The 17,585-nt window shown below is 42.8% G+C and overlaps 1 protein-coding gene across 2 annotated transcripts; it reads left to right on the forward strand.

Annotated features, from left to right (window-relative positions):
* The first annotated feature begins 5,452 nt into the window (after positions 1-5,452).
* LOC106593361 (zinc finger protein 436) lies at positions 5,453-16,977 on the forward strand. Of its 2 annotated transcripts, XR_006762685.1 has the most exons (4): positions 5,453-5,561; positions 7,685-8,120; positions 12,241-13,450; positions 14,597-16,977. XR_006762685.1 is itself a non-coding variant. In XM_045710506.1 (3 exons), exons 2-3 carry the CDS (start codon positions 7,691-7,693, stop codon positions 13,377-13,379), a joined length of 1,569 nt encoding a protein of 522 aa, XP_045566462.1. In that variant the 5' UTR covers positions 5,453-5,561; positions 7,685-7,690; the 3' UTR covers positions 13,380-16,977. The 2 variants fall into 2 exon arrangements, 1 of the variants encoding a protein (XP_045566462.1); XM_045710506.1 differs by having other exon boundaries at positions 12,241-16,977.
* Positions 16,978-17,585: the final 608 nt, after the last annotated feature.

The following is a 17,585-nucleotide window of genomic DNA, read 5'->3' on the forward strand; positions in this document are numbered from 1 at the left end:
TGTGAACCTGCTTTCATCTGTGAAGAGCACAGGGCGCCAGTGGCGAATTTGACAATCTTGGTGTTCTCTGGCAAATGCCAAACGTCCTGCACGGTGTTGGGCTGTAAGCACAACCCCCACCTGTGGACGTCGGGCCCTCATACCACCCTCATGGAGTCTGTTTCTGACCGTTTGAGCAGACACATGCACATTTGTGGCCTGCTGGAGGTCATTTTGCAGGGCTCTGGCAGTGCTCCTCCTGCTCCTCCTTGCACAAAGGCGGAGGTAGCGGTCCTGCTGCTGGGTTGTTGCCCTCCTACGGCCTCCTCCACGTCTCCTGATGTACTGGCCGGTCTCCTGGTAGCGCCTCCATGCTCTGGACACTACGCTGACAGACACAGCAAACCTTCTTGCCACAGCTCGCATTGATGTGCCATCCTGGATGAGCTGCACTACCTGAGCCAATTGTGTGGAGTGTAGACTCCATCTCATGCTACCACTAGAGTGAAAGCACCGCTAGCATTCAAAAGTGACCAAAACATCAGCCAGGAAGCATAGGAACTGAGAAGTGGTCTGTGGTCACCACCTGCAGAACCACTCCTTTATTGGGGGTGTCTTGCTAATTGCCTATAATTTCCACCTGTTGTCTATTCCATTTGCACAACAGCATGTGAAATGTATTGTCAATCAGTGTTGCTTCCTAAGTGGACAGTTTGATTTCACAGAAGTGTGATTGACTTGGAGTTACATTGTGTTTAAGTGTTCCCTTTTATTTTTTTGAGCAGTGTAGTTGCAGTGTCATGCTGTGTGGTGTGTCCATGATCTGAAGGGATTTCACCTGTCAGGAGAGGCAGAACCTGGTTTACAGGTAAATGCATGAGAAGCCTTACTCACCTGACCGCTCACATTATATAAAAACATCAAGAAGGTTCAGGACAAACACACATTAAGAACACCTGCTCTTTCCATGACAGACTGACCTGGTGAATCCAGGTGAAAGATATGATCCCTTATCGATGTCACTTGTTAAATCCACTTCAATCACTGTAGATGAAGGGAAGGTCAAAGATGGATTTTAAAGCCTTGAAACGTGTGTGTGTGTGTGTGTGTGCCATTCAGAGGGTGAATGGCCAAGACAAAAGATTTAAGACACCGGGTTGTGTCAAGAACTGCAACGCTGCTAGGTTTTTCACGCTCAACAGTTTCCTGTGTATCAAGAATGGTCCACCACCCAAAGGGCATTCAGCCAACTTGACGTAACTGTGGGAAGCATTGGAGTCAACATGGGCCAGCAGTACTGTGGAACGCTTTCGAAACCTTGTAGAGTCCATGCCCCGACGAACTGAGGCTGTTCTGAGTCAATAACTCCATATTAGGAAGGTGTTCCTAATGTTTGGTATACTCAGTGTATAGCTTCTATAAACGACAGCCTGCCCTGAAATTCTATACATGAACTTTACTATGTACACACACAGGTTCACTCCAGCCCCAGATCCTTCTACCCCCCCAGGCTACCCTTCTCTCCCAGATCCCCCTCCACCACCAGTCCTCCACCCAGAACCCAGGTTCTCTCCAGCCCCAGATCCCCCTCCACTCCCAGGCTACCCTTCTCTCCCAGACCCCCTTCCACCGCCAGTCCTCCACCCCCAGCCATGGAGCTCCAAGGACCACTGGGGTCTTCTTCCCATGGTGGTCACATCAATCTCTCCTTTATCAAATCCAGTGTCCCAAGGTCTCATAAATGTGGAAAGGGTCAACACACATCAGCAGACTATCACAGACTCCCAGCTAGTGTTGTACAATTCAACTAACTTTCCCCAGGTTTGCTGGAAATCCTGGTTAGAAAATCCTGGAATCGTGGGGCAATAAGAAGAACATCCGGAATCCTCCAACCAGGATTTCTGGAAAACCTGGGACTTTTTTTAAATTTAAAATTATTTTTAAACCCTACTCCAAGTGTGTGTGTATATAATTTACATAAGTTGAAACACTGTATGCAGCTTTGTGTACACTGCATGTTCTGTCATTATGGATTTGATTATTCACTGTCATTAAGTTATGTTGACCTATACTAACAGGATGTAAAACTGAAGGTAAATAAGTAATTTACGTTACTGCTTTGTTTTTTTTATGTTTCTTAGTACAGGGTTCAGGCATCATTCAGGATACTGGTTTGTATAAAAATTTCACCACCTAACCTACTTGAAGAGACGTCAGTGAAGTTGAATGCAGTGGGTGTAGTAGCTTCGTTGAACCAGAAGGTGGCGACCTGTAATTTAAACAGCTTGAGTAAAGAAGTTGCTTTCCTACCATGACTGGCCTCACACACCAGTACTGTAGGTGGCACTGCATGCACCTTTCCGCCAATACATATTAAAAAAGAAGTTGCTTTCTTCCAATAGCGGAACCTTGATCAAGGTGCTTCACGTATTATCTGAGCTGACCGTTGTTTCCAAACAAAAATGTATGAAGATATAAGATCATATTCTTAAAATGGCAATCAGCAGTAGAAAACATAACAAAGCGTTTCTGTAAATTGCTGCGTGTAACCCCTCTCAAATTCCTAGACAGAGCTATGGATGCAGGACTGAACATGCATCCATGATAGTTTTGAAGCTATGTAGTGTTGTTTTACATTTACTTTATTTATCAACACTGGAGTAAAACAAGCTTTGTTTAATATTTTGGGTTCTGATGGGGTAATAGTTTATCTAAGCTTGTGAGGAATTTATAAGTTATATTCTTCAAGAATCAATGGGTACATGAATGTAGGCAGCAAAATAATGATTTAGTGCAGTTGCGCAATGTATGCATCTATCGCAGCCTTGACTGTCTTGAGTGCGTAGATGGGTATTCTCACGATGACAGTGAAGTGAAGGCGTAAGAATGGCAAAAAGATCAGACCTTTGTCTCCTGTTTACCACCTTTGTCTCAAGTACATACTTACATCTCCTGAATACAAACCAAGTAAACTTACGTGTAGCTCTTCATGCTCTCTTGAGAACTTTGAGGATCTTGAAATGGCGTTAGTTGGCTATGCTGATTGTTCTGATGTTGAGCCAGACCAGGACGAAGTGTGCCGACCAGCAGCGACAGGAGTAGTGGAGATTTTTGGAAAGAGTGGATTTCTGCTTTTTGGCCGACCCCCTTAATGTGTAGGGCTGGGTAAAGGACAAACTGGGAATGGTTACATCTGTGAACGTTTCGAGAATTGTTGAGATTTTTTTGCGTGCATCCTCCGCTCAGAGGAAGCGGACGCTTCGTTTCACGTGTCGTGATTTGCTCTACGGAGTAGGGCGCCACTCACAGGTGATCAGTGTAGAGGTGTAGAGGTGGATCAAATTAAACATATTCCTGGTGTTTGTTAAACCCGCCGTTTGGTAAGACACAGACCCGGTGGCAATGGCGAGACTGAGAATACCCTGTCTGTCTTGTTGAGCTTTGACACCGAGTTTCTACCTGATAAGATCAGATTAGGTTATATTTGCTATTCTGTTAGGGCCTTTGTTCCGAACCCGCTACGGTGTTTGAGGTGTCAAGGATTCGGACGTGTTGCAACCAGTGTGTAGAAGGGAGATCCCACGCTGTGAGAAATGTGCAGGGGGGCATAGTCAGAGGGAGTGTATAGTTGGGATAGAGAAAGCACTGTGTCAACTGTGGGGGTGGCCATGCAGCTGGGGATCCGAAGTGCCGTATGAGAGAGAGATACCGGTTGAGATTGACAGAGTTTGAGTGGGGCAAAAACAGTTTTGTATGCTGAGGCAGTGAGGAAAGTAGAGGATGATAAGCAAAGAGTGAAGGATTATGACAAAATACTAGTAGTAGGCCACTACTGAGTGACCCAAACAGTTTGTGTTTAGTACGGTTGGTTTGTTGATGTTCATTGCTATGGTAATTAACTGTACTGCATGGATGGAAAGGAAGTCACAGAAGATAAAAGTAGTAGCAGCAGAAAAGTTATTTGGAGTGAAAGATTTTTTCGGCCAAAGAGTTTTACCCGACACGTTGCAGGGGGTGTTGAAAGAAAGAGTACCGTCCTCCCAGGAGTAATAAGATAAGGTGTTTCATGACTTTTGGTTTTAGTGTTTGGGGTTAGTCGGTGATGCAAATAGTATTTTTCCTGTTTCCCTTTTTGTTTTGATAAATGCAAAACTAAGCTAAAAAAGCGACTAGTCTGCCAGAAATTCTAGTCTGCCGGAATAACATCACAGACCTCGTTCTGGTTGAGTGGAGAAGAGGTTGGGGACTGTTGAGTCATTGAAAGTAACTCGAAGTGGACTGTTGGTGATTTCTTGCATTTCTTCCATCCAGAGGGATCAGGCACTCCAAACCACGTTTCTAGGGACAAGAGCTGTGAATTTCTTTGCTCTCCGGAGCAGGGCGCCATTGAAAAGAGTGATATCTGGGGTGGCATTAAGTGTTGAGGAGGAGCAATTGAAATAGAAGATTCCCAGTGTATGCCATGCCTGCCGTTTGGTGCGACGCAGACCCGGTGGACAGAATGGTGAAACAGAAGATACTGTCTGTACTGTTGAGTTTTGATGCAGTTTTTACCCGACAAAGTCAAGTTAGGATGTGTCAGTTATCCCGTGAGAGTTTTTGTCCCGAATCCATTACGGTGTTTTAGGTGTCAAGCTTATGGTCATGTAGCTGAAGTGTGTAGGAGGGAGATTCCTAGATGTGAGAAGTGTGCTGGAGGGCATGAGACAAAGGAGCGTGTAGTATCGGTGGGGAAAAGTTGTATGCGCGTTAACTGCAAGGGGTACCCATGGTGGTGGAGTTCAGAGGTGTACGGTGAGAAAAAGACAGTTTGAGGTTGCCAGGAAAATAGATGTTTTGGTGCCAGCTGCAGACAAGTACTTGGGTGTATGAGATTTTACTGGAGAAGAGTTACAAGGTGTTTTGAATGATAGTGTCCCGTCCTCCCAGGCTGCTGTCCTGGTGTAGGATCAGATATGGTCAAAGTAGTGGGATAGTGGTGAGGTTTTAATGGGTGTAGGGTTAGTTGGTAGGGCAAATTATTTATAAAATGTGTTATTAATTCATAATAGAGAACAGTAGGTTGATACACAGCCAACTCAGTAGGTGGTGGCATGCACCTATAACGTATGTTTGCGGACCGCCATAATACCATAGAAGAAGATTTCGTCAAAGATTTTGTTATAACTAACTCAAGATGGACCACAGCCTGTCCTTTAAAGTGGGAACAAATGTGTTTTTTTTTTACTTTAGCAAAGGGTAAAATCTACAAAAATGTGTCTTAACAGATGCTAGTTTTGGGAACAAAAAAATGTATTGAGATCAAATGTTGCAATGATGTGAAAGTTTGCATGATGTAGTACAAAATCTATCTTCTCCCACTGCCGGCCACTGGGCATCCTCTCATCACCATATTTGGTAGTGAGAAGAAACGCCAACCGGAGGCTTCACACTTCTATATCCGGTGAAATATCTGGCTCATTGTTCTATCTGTGACGTCGTTCTGGGAAAGGAGGTAGTTCGGAGTTACGCTAGCTACCTAGCTAGCTAGTTAGTTGTTGTTAGTATCGTCGGTAGTCAACATTTCAAATTCCCGTTCCAAAGTAAGATCAAACTTTAAAACATTCTTTAACGATTCTATGTACATAACAGCTAGTCTTCAGGACATTAGAGACGGTCTAGCCATGTTATCTAGCTAACGTTAGCTATGGTAGGTTGAAGTTGCCTAGGTTTTCATCTTCAACCTAGGGTAGCTAGCTAGCTATCATTGTTAGCAAGCACGTTTGTTTAGCTAGCTATCTTCAAGACGCTGTGTTGTGACTGATCACATTATTCGTCATCAAGACAATGTCAAATATGTGATTTTTGAATCGTTCATTTCAACCAGGCAGCCTACTCACTAGATAGTAAGTGGGCAGGGCCGGCGCCAGAACGGATCAGTTGGACAGGCATTTGATTGACTATTGTAGCTGTCGGTGAGGGAGGACCATTGGCGATTTTAGCATGTACATCTTGGTGAAAAAAACAACAACAAATGTGGCATGCGAGCAAAGCCACTACTCTACACAACACTAAACAATACATCCATTGCATAATAACGGTGACAAACGGTGCCCACAAACTGTTAGGACCTACATAAAGCCGTCCCAACATCTTACCACTGCTACACCTGGCTATCAGCAGAGCAGCGAAACAGTTCATTCAGCCTCATTTACTGCCTTTAAAAAAAAAACATAGCTGATATGGCTGACTTGCTTAAACAGATGTGGTTTCTACTGACTATTGAGATGTACAAACTATGGCATAAGGGGACGACAAGCAGATAAGAGGGAATCCGTAGTTTAAATTAAGACAATGACTGAGCTAGGACGGAAGCAACATTAGTCAATAACTATTTGTTTAGCACTATTGAAATGTACAGCGACAGAATTCAGAACATGGGCTGTTCTTACAGTGTACTCCCTGTACACCAAGTTAGAACCGTAGGATAAATAAAGGGGGCTAATAAGCAGACAATGAAAGCTCTTACAATATTAAATTATTACATTTCTCTAAAACAGGTTATAGGCTACAGTAGAACAGTCAGAACAGTAGGCAAAATTAAGAGGTGTAAATAGACCAAATTATTAGGGTGAGGCACATGTGCTACTAACAGCTTACTACACAACATACACTTAGTATTACTTTCTTAGCTGCAGTATACATATCTCCCTGGCATATTACATTTATGCAGCTGTGTGTGTTGGTAATGTCATGACTGTAAACATGATCTTTAACAATGTAACATTTGATAAACCACACCAGCCACTGCAGCCTTGATAAGGCGCCAAAATGAAATCAACCATTTGGTATCATTTTGATTATGGAAGATTGAAAAAGTGTGGTTCAAGTTGTTTTCTTGGAGACGATTTGAAGCCGTCGTCTCTATCTGAGCATGACAGCATCCAACTCAGTTTCCCTCCCAGAAAACACACAAAACCGTATAGTGTTGTGTATTTGCAAATTCATGAGGAAACTGAAGAGAGGATGGCTTTACCGAGTTTTGGATCACTTGACCGCAGTGTTTGTTAGCTCGCTAGCTAACCGTAGCTGCCTTACTTCAGTTTTAGGAATCATTTACTTAATCATTCAGCCAGCGTCATATCAAATGTCATTTTGGTTCGCCTTTGCTTTAAACTAGCAAACTTCTTGCTTGTAATTGTATCTAGCTAGATATCATCCCACCCTATGGAGAAAGGTGACGGTAAAATGTATCAGAAACCCAATTAGCTCAAATGGCTAACGTTAGCGATCGTTGCCACAGCAATGTTGGCTAGCTAGCTACATTTTCTTAGCAGAATCCTAGCAGATGGAATATGTTTTATACATGGTGTATCTATCACTTTATTAGCAGAATCCTAGCAGATGGAATGTTTTATACATGGTGTATCTATCACTTTATTAGCAGAATCCTAGCAGATAGATACACCATGTATAAAACATATTCCATCTGCTAGGATTCTGCTAATAAAGTGATAGATACACCATGTATAAAACATATTCCATCACTTTATTAGCAGAATCCTAGCAGATGGAATATGTTTTATACATGGTGTATCTATCACTTTATTAGCAGAATCCTAGCAGATGGAATATGTTTTATACATGGTGTATCACTTTATTAGCAAAGCTGTTCTAGTGAAACTCACCTTTCATTTTTTTGTGCCTCTTTTGAATCCATCTGTAGCCTTCCATGTCTGAACCCAAGTCTCAGGGGTCTGGCTGTGGTGTTCCAGTCCAGAGAACCTCAAAGCAGGGTCCAGAGATGGTCTCAGTGAAGCTGGAGGATTGCAGTCAAACACTGGAACTCAATGTGATAGTCAAAGAGGAGCCAGAAGCTCTAGAGGAAGAGATGGCAGTCAAAGAGGAGGAGGAGAGAGCAGTCAAAGAGGAGGTGGAGGAGGAGAGAGCAGTCAAAGAGGAGGTGGAGGAGGAGAGAGCAGTCAAAGAGGAGGCGGAGGAGAGAGCAATCAAAGAAGAAGAAGAAGAGGAGGTGGAGGAGGAGAGAGCAGTCAAAGAGGAGGAGGAGAGAGCAGTCAAAGAGGAGGAGGCAGAGAACAGAGATGTGTCTGCTCCAGATCTAGAGGAAGAGGAGGAAGAAGTAGATAGTATCACTGACCCAGGTAAGTTCAGGTGTGGAGTACGGAGAGAAGTTGGTGCCTCGGCGGCCTCAGGGGATTCTACAATTATTATTGCTATTATTTACAGCTCACTTCCCACAGATATTGTTAAAGTTAGCCCAGCTTTTAGACAGAGATGATATACTATTGTTAAAGTTAGCCCAGCTTTTAGACAGAGATGATATACTATTGTTAAAGTTATCCCAGCTTTTAGACAGAGATGATATACTATTGTTAAAGTTATCCCAGCTTTTAGACAGAGATGATATACTATTGTTAAAGTTAGCCCAGCTTTTAGACAGTGATGATATACTATTGTTAACCTCTCTTGGGGAGCGTCCCACCCATGGTTCACACTATTCAACAGCCAGTGAAAAATCAGAGCGCCAAATTCATAACCACAAAATGTCATAATTCAAAGTTCTCAAACATACGACTATTTTACACCATTTTAAAGATACACGTCTCCTTAACCTCTATGGGCTAGCCACCTACTCAACAGCCAGTTGAATCCTGTGGCACGTTATTCAAATACCTTAGAAATGCTATTACTTACATTTTTCAAAAATATGACTATTTTACACCATTTTAAAGATAAGACTCTCGTTAATCTAACCACACTGTCCGATTTCAAAAAGGCTTTACAACGAAAGCAAAACATTATTTCTGTCTGGGTACTCTGCTGACATAATCTAATCAGACACCCATTTTTCAAGCTAGCATATAATGTCACATAAACCCAAACCACAGCTAAATGTAGCACTAACCTTTGATGATCTTCATCAGATGACAACCCTAGGACATTATGTTATACAATACATGCATGTTTTGTTCAATCAAGTTCATATTTATATCAAAAACCAGCTTTTTACATTAGCATGTGACTAGCATTCCCACCGAACACTGCCGGTGAATTTACTAAATTACTCACGATAAACGTTCACAAAAAGCATAACAATTATTTTAGGATTTATAGATACAGAACTCCTCTATGCACTCGATATGTCCGATTTTAAAATAGCTTTTCGGTGAAAGCACATTTTGCAATATTCTCAGTAGATAGCCCGGCATCACAGGGCTAGCTATTTAGACACCCAGCAAGTTTTGCACTCATCAAAGTCAGATTTACTATAAGAAAAATGTTATTACCTTTGTTGTCTTCGTCAGAATGCACTCCCAGGACTTCTACTTCAATAACAAATGTTGGTTTGGTCCAAAATAATCCATCGTTATATCCAAACAGCGGCGTTTTGTTCGTGCGTTCAAGACAATATCCTAAAGGGTAAATAAGGGTGGCGAGCATGGCGCAATTCGTGACAAAAAAATTCTAAATATTCCATTACCGTACTTCGAAGCATGTCAACCGCTGTTTAAAATCAATTTTTATGCCATTTTTCTCATAAAAAAGCGATAATATTCCGACCGGGAATCTGCGTTTAGGTAAACAGACAAAGGAAAAGAAAGCATTCGGTCGACGCAGGCACGCGCCTAAGCCCATAGTACTCTGAGTGGCCACTTGCCAAAAGCGATAAAGTGTTTCAGCCAGAGCCTGCCTCGATATCGTTCAGCTTTTTCCCGGGCTCTGAGAGCCTATGGAAGCCGTAGGAAGTGTCACGTTATTGCACAGATCCTGAGTCTTCAATAAAAAGAGCCAAGATGAAACACTACTTCTCAGACAGGCCACTTTCTGCTTGAAATCTTCTCAGGTTTTGGCCTGCCATTTGAGTTGTGTTATACTCACAGACACCATTCAAACAGTTTTAGAAACTTTAGGGTGTTTTCTATCCAAAGCCAATAATTATATGCATATTCTAGTTACTGGGCAGGAGTAGTAACCAGATTAAATCGGGTAAGTTTTTTATCCGGCTGTGTCAATACTGCCCCCTAGCCCTAACAGGTTAATGTAACCAAATTGTCCAATTTCAAAAAGGCTTTATGGCGAAAGCATAAAGTTAGATTATGTTAGGACAGTTCCAACACAAGAAAAACCACACAGCCATTTTCCTAGCAAAGACAGGCGTCACAAAAACCAGAAAACCAGCTAAAATTATGCACTAACCTTTGACGATCTTCATCAGATGACACTCCTAGGACATCCTGTTACACAATACATGCATTTTTTGTTCGATCAAGTTAATATTTATATCCAAAAACAGCATTTTACATTGCCGCGTGATGTTCAGAAAATATTTTGCCTCCAATACTGCCGGTGAATCAGCACAACAATTTACAAAAATACTCATCATAAACGTTGATAAAATATTAAACTGTTCTTCAAAGAATTATAGATAAACATCTCCTTTATGCAACCGCTGTGACAGATTTCAAAAAAGCTTCACGGGGAAAGCACACTTTGCAATAATCTGAGTACGGCGCTCAGAAAAAGACATCAAGCAATACAGATACCCGCCATTTTGGAGTCATCTAAAATCATAAATAGCATTAGAAATATTCACTTACCTTTGATGATCTTCATCAGAAGGCACTTCCAGGTGTTCCAGATCCACAATAAATGTTGTTTTGTTTGATAAAGTCCATAATTTATGTCCAAATATCTCCTTGTTGTTTGCGCGTTCAGTAAGCTACTCCAAATGTAGGAAGCGCGGCCAAAATGTCACGACGAAAAGTTTAAAAAAAGTTATATTTACGTTCGTTGAAACATGTCAAACGTTGTATAGCATCAATCTTTAGGGCCTTTTTAACATAACACTTCAATAATATTCCAACCGGACGATTCCAATGTCTTGAAAAACGTTTTGGAACACACCTACCTCCTCACGTGAATGCGCGCCAATGAACTCATGTCCTTCACCAACTCCCCGGCCTTCTTGTTCGCTCTCTGTTCACTGCAAAAGCCTGAAACAAGGTTCTAAAGACTGTTGACATCTAGTGGAAGCCTTAGGAAGTGCAAAATGAACCCTAAGTCACTGTGTGTTAGATAGGCAAAGACTTGAATAGACTACCAGCATCAGATTTCCCACTTCCCGGTAGGATTTCTCTCAGGTTTTTGCCTGCCATATGAGTTCTGTTATACTCACAGACATCATTCAAACAGTTTTAGAAACTTCAGAGTGTTTTCTATCCAAATCTACTAATAATATGCATATTCTAGTTCCTGGGCCCGAGTAGTAGGCCGTTTAATTTGGGTACGTTTTTCCTCCGGCCGTGAAAATACTGCCCCCTACCCAAGAGAGGTTATTAAAGTTAGTCCAGCTTTTAGACAGAGATGATATACTATTGTTGAAGTTAGCCCAGCTTTTAGACAGAGATAACATACTATTGTTAAAGTTAGTCCAGCTTTTAGACAGAGATGATATACTATTGTTAAAGTTAGCCCAGCTTTTAGACAGAGATGATATACTATTGTTAAAGTTAGCCCAGCTTTCAGACAGAGATGATATACTATTGTTAAAGTTAGCCCAGCTTTCAGACAGAGATGATATACTATTGTTAAAGTTAGCCCAGCTTTCAGACAGAGATGATATACTATTGTTAAAGTTAGCACAGCTTTCAGACAGAGATTATATACTATTGTTAAAGTTAGCCCAGCTTTCAGACAGAGATGGTATACTATTGTTAAAGTTAGTCCAGCTTTTAGACAGAGATGATATACTATTGTTAAAGTTAGTCCAGCTTTTAGACAGAGATGATATACTCTGTTTAGCAGTATACCACTAACCCACAGTTTATCAACCTGTGTCTCTGACTGTTTGGCAACTCTTTCCTCAAGTCGGAGTGTATATCTGTGGATGGTAGATGGTTCTAATTAGAAAGTCGTTGTTTTCATTGCTCGTGCGGTGCCCAGTAAATTATGAAATCCGCTGTTAATCAACTGTTAATTAATGAAACGATGAATAAAGAGCTGTAAGCTTGGGCTAGTGCCATCACCTGCTGTTGTGCCCTTGACTAAGATGCTTAACCCCCACAGCAACTGGTCCACGTGCCCACATAGTACGGCAGCCCTCTGCTCCAACCTGTATGTTTATGTTGGTTTTAAACAGGAAGTCACAATTCCATTGTTTTCTAATTGGACAAATAAAGTGATCTTAATAGTTTTTAAACAAGTCTAAAGCCAATGCTTCTGTTCCTGATTCTAACCCCATATCTGTCCATATTCCCACAGGAGAGAGCTCCAGGCCAGGTTCAGACAGTGAGCCCAGTTCCACAGCATCAGGAAACTATAAACAACACAGACAGAGGACCTCAAGACAGAAACATCACCACTGCATGGACTGCTTCAATAGTTTCTATGATCCAGAGGAGTTTAGAAGACACACTTGTAGACCCCATCCCTGTTCAGATTGCAGAGACAGTTTTGTGTGTCCAACTCACCTCATACCACACAAAAAGACCCTCAAAAGGAAGAAAACATACACGTGTGGTCAATGTGGGAAGAGATTTCAGACACCAAGCAGCTTGAAGACGCACCAGCTTACTCACACAGGAAATAAGTTGTACCACTGCTCCCAATGTAGGAAGACTTTCAGCTGTTCGTTCAATTTGAAGAGGCATCAGAGAATACATACAGGAGAGAAGCCTTTCCACTGCTTCCAATGTGGGAAGCGCTTCTGTATGGAAGGACAGCTAAACGAACACAAGAGAATACACACAGGAGAGAAGCCGTACCACTGCTTTCAGTGTGGGAAGAGCTTTGGTCGGGCAGGAGCTCTAAAGGCACACCAGCTAATTCACACAGGAGAGAAGCCGTACCACTGCTCTCAGTGTGGTAAGAGCTTCAGTCAGGCAGGACACCTGAAGACACACCATCGAACTCACTCGGGAGAGAAGCCGTACCACTGCTCTGTTTGTGGGATGAGTTTTCCTCTTTTACAGACCTTAAATAGACACCAGCTTACTCACACAAGAAAGATGCCTTATCACTGCTCCCAGTGTGAGAAGAGCTTCAGTCAAACAGGAAGCCTGAGGGCACACCAGTTAACTCACACAGTAGAAAAGCCTTACCACTGCCTTCAATGTGGAAAGAGTTTCAGTCATTCATCAAATGTGACAGCCCACCAGTTAACTCACACAGGAGAGAAGAATTACCACTGCACTCAGTGTGGGAAGAGCTTCAGTCTGGCAAGATACCTGAAGAAACATTGTCAAACTCACACAGGAGAGAAGCCTTACCACTGCCCTCAATGTGGGAAGAGTTTCCGTCAGTCATCACATCTGAGGGCACACAAGTTAACTCACACAGGAGAGAAGCCCTGTACCACTTCTCTCAGTGTGGGAAGACCTTCAGGCAGACAGCAGACTTAAAGAGACACCAGCGTTTATAGCCCGATCTACAGGCTCCCAATCAGACTCTACAGGCTGTGGGGGCTGCCGCGGTAGGTTTCTCCACTCTACAGGCTGTGGGGGCTGCCACGGTAGCTTTTTCCACTCTACAGGCTGTGGGGGCTGCCGCGGTAGCTTTCTCCACTCTACAGGCTGTGGGGGCTGCCGCGGTAGCTTTCTCCACTCTACAGGCTGTGGGGGCTGCCGCGGTAGCTTTCTCCACTCTACAGGCTGTGGGGGCTGCCGCGGTAGCTTTCTCCACTCTACAGGCTGTGGGGGCTGCCGCGGTAGCTTTCTCCACTCTACAGGCTGTGGGGGCTGCCGCGGTAGCTTTCTCCACTCTACAGGCTGTGGGGGCTGCCGCGGTAGCTTTCTCCACTCTACAGGCTCTTACGACATCACAATAATTTAACATGTTGAATGTATTGGGCCTCAAGTCAGCCGTCATCGCTGAGTGTGAGCAGTGCTCAGAGCACTTATGAGGCACGTCCCACCGTCAGCCAATCAGCTCTCAGAACTATAAAGGTTCTCTACCACACAAGTTAATAACAATGGCACCAAAAAAAAGGAAACAAGGCAGGATGTCCTCTGTTCCTATGGTAACTCGGTAGCTAGCTCATGCTCTTCAAGGACTTTGTGACTGTGTTATCTAGTGGGAAGCCGTTATGTTGTGTTCTAACTGGACTCCAGTAGTTGGGCTCTAGCATATACTGACCATAACTGTGCTTGTTGGCTAGGCTAATAGCTAATGTTATTTGGCTAATAGCTAATGTTATTTGGCTAATAGCTAACGTTAGCTGGCTAAATAGCTAACGTTAGCTGGCTGACTCGCTTACTGGCTAGGATAACTGCATATAGCTAACATTTTCTGATAATTGGTTAGATGGCAGGGCTGTGCGGTATACCGTATTTTACTATATACTGATATTGATGCACGGACCAGTTTGGGTTTTTACTTTACCTTCTATGTCGGCCGTCATTGTAAATAAGAATTCGTTTTTAATGGACTTGCCTAGTTAAAAAATAAAATAAAAATAAAAAAATGTTAAAATATAACGGTATTTGCTCTCCCTCGCTCTCTCTGCTCTCTCTCTCTGCTCTCCCTCGCTCTCTCTGCTCTCTCTCTCTGCTCTCCCTCTCTCTGCTCTCCCTCTCTCTCTCTGCTCTCTCCCTCTCTCTCTATGCCGCTTTCCACACAGACCTTGCCCCGCCCCCTGCCACTCAAGGAGCCCATATGTTGTTTCTGGACCTCCAGACACGTGTGTTCAGTCTGCATGGTCAATGCAGCACATGCAACAATATCAATACACTAGCCTTCTAGAATTTACCCTTCTGTTTCTTACATCTGCAAACAGCTAGTTTGTCTTTTCTAAGGGAGTTGTTCTGTATCGTGTTAGCCGCTAGCTAGATAATAGATGTACTGAGTCAGAGCAAACGTAGCTAGCTAATACAGCCTGATACCAGTGATGGTGGAGGCCTAAATCAGCATGTTGTTTGTGAAACAGTATCTTCTAAACCAATAAGATCAGGAGAAGCATGAATATGTTAGCTATATGAGGTAGCTCCTCCCTGGCATTTTCATTTGTTGTCATGCCAACCAACACTGTGTTCAAAATGCCCACTTATTTATATTCTGACTATAGAATTCAAATAATTATTCTATTTCCATGATTTCAACGGTAGCTAGTTGATACAGTGTTTTGATCTAAATTAGAAGTCAAATCGCAATTGCAACATTTGGTAAAAAAAAAAGGCCTTGATTTTTTTGGGTGGCCAATATCGTGCAGCCCTGCGTGGCAGTGTGAAAATTATCGCAAATGAGTGCAGGAAATGAAGAAATTGATGGAAATGTAGGAAATTGTATTTGGTTCAAGTTGAATTGTACAAAATAAAACAATAAGAATGGAGAAAGAATTTTGTATTATTCATCAACCTAAACTCCCGTCAAATACCGTCCTCCCGGGATATTATATATTTGGGCCATATCGCCCAGCCCTATTAGATGGTGTTATGTATTAGCAAAACGTTGGTTTACTTTAATGTAGCTGTAAGCTGGGTCTTGATAGCAACTGGCTGACTCATTAGTGCTAACGTAACAGCAGAGGGGTCCTTCTCCTCTTTTGCTCATCTCACACCTCTAGTCTACATCAAACCCCTCCCATCACAAAGCTCCTCCCATCAGCTCAAAGGCGGGAAGTTTAACCCAGTGGTCCACAGACGGCCGGCTGGAGACATGGACACAGCAGAGTTCTGACGAAGAGTGACGATAACTACAACACAGCCACGCAAACGTGCCTCAAACGCTCATATTTCCTCAAGCAAACCTCGTAAACAGTCTGAAAATGATCTGGTTAAAAGTGTTTGTGTGTAATAAGATAACATTTTAGAATGTGTGTGATTTCTGCTTTTCTGACAGTGAACAGGTATTACCCTCAGGTGTCCATGGGAAAGTGTACTGTTTGGTATCTGTGAGATCTTAGTCTTCACACCGGCGGTGACAGTGAACAGGTATTACCCTCGGGTGTCCATGGGAAAGTACAAAGTACCCTCCATTAATGTGGACAGTTGATTAACTCGTGCCCTGCCATGAGTCAAAGGTCAATGCAGGCGATGAATGCTATTTCCTCACCTGAGCCAATCACAGCTCTCCTGACGGAAGGCTTCACCTCATCCTGTCCAGGACTATAGACTGAATGTGTGAATACTACTCATTGTGTTCCCACGGTGACCAGGACTATAAAATGAATGTGTGAATACCACTCATTGTGTTCCCACGGTTTCCAGGACTATAAACTGATTGTGTGAATACCACTCATTGTGTTCCCACGGTGACCAGGACTATAGACTGAATGTGTGAATACCACTCATTGTGTTCCCACGGTGACTAGGACTATAAACTGATTGTGTGAATACCACTCATTGTGTTCCCACAGTGACCAGGACTATAGACTGAATGTGTGAATACCACTCATTGTGTTCCCACGGTGACCAGGACTATAAACTGATTGTGTTCCCACGGTGACCAGGACTATAAACTGAATGTGTGAATACCATTCATTGTGTTCCCACAGTGACCAGGACTATAAACTGAATGTGTGAATACCATTCATTGTGTTCCCACAGTGACCAGGACTATAAACTGAATGTGTGAATACCACTCATTGTGTTCCCACGGTGACCAGGACTATAGACTGAATGTGTGAATACCACTCATTGTGTTCCCACGGTGACCAGGACTATAGACTGAATGTGTGAATACCACTCATTGTGTTCCCACGGTGACCAGGACTATAGACTGAATGTGTGAATACCACTCATTGTGTTCCCACGGTGACCAGGACTATAAACTGATTGTGTTCCCACAGTGACCAGGACTATAAACTGAATGTGTGAATACCACTCATTGTGTTCCCACGGTGACCAGGACTGCGAGCGTTTTATTGTGAGCGTGTAACCTGTAGGCTATGATACTTATCTTATTACTATCTATATTTCTATATCTATATTATAATCCCTGCCTTGTTTCATTCTGAAGTATCAATGTAACTGGTTGAAGTGGATTGTGTGTGTGTGCTGCACAGTCCCTAAGTTCTAGACCTCTAGATCTGGTAATGAATGGTGTGGCTGTTGAACAAGTTGAGGAGACTAAATTACTTGGTGTTACCTTAGATTGTAAACTGTCATGGTAAAAACATATAGATTCAATAGTTGTAAAGATGGGGAGAGGTCTGTCCGTAATAAAGACATGTTTTGACTCCACAAGGCAAGTCCTGCAGGCTCTAGTTTTATCTTGATTATTGTCCAGTCATATGTTTAAATCCTGCAAAGAAAGACCTAGTTAAGCTGCAGCTGGCCCAGAACAGAGTGGCACATCTTGTTCTTCATTGTAATCAGAGGGCACACAGTCTCTCTTGGCTGAGAGTTGAGGAAGGACTGACTGCGTCACTTCCTGTTTTTATAAGAATGTGTTGGAAATTCCAAATAGTTTCCATAGTCACCGTATACACAGCTCTGACACACACTCTTACCCCACCAGACATGCCACCAGGGGTCTTTTCACAGTCCCCAGGTCCAGAACATATTCAAGGAAACATACAGTATTATACAGAGCCATGAGTGCATGCTACTCCCATCTATCTTATACAGCGCTAGTGAACCTCAGACCTGGTTTGGAAACAACCAATAAGG

Source organism: Salmo salar, chromosome ssa02 (assembly GCF_905237065.1).
Source record: "Salmo salar chromosome ssa02, Ssal_v3.1, whole genome shotgun sequence".
NCBI lineage: Eukaryota > Metazoa > Chordata > Actinopteri > Salmoniformes > Salmonidae > Salmo > Salmo salar.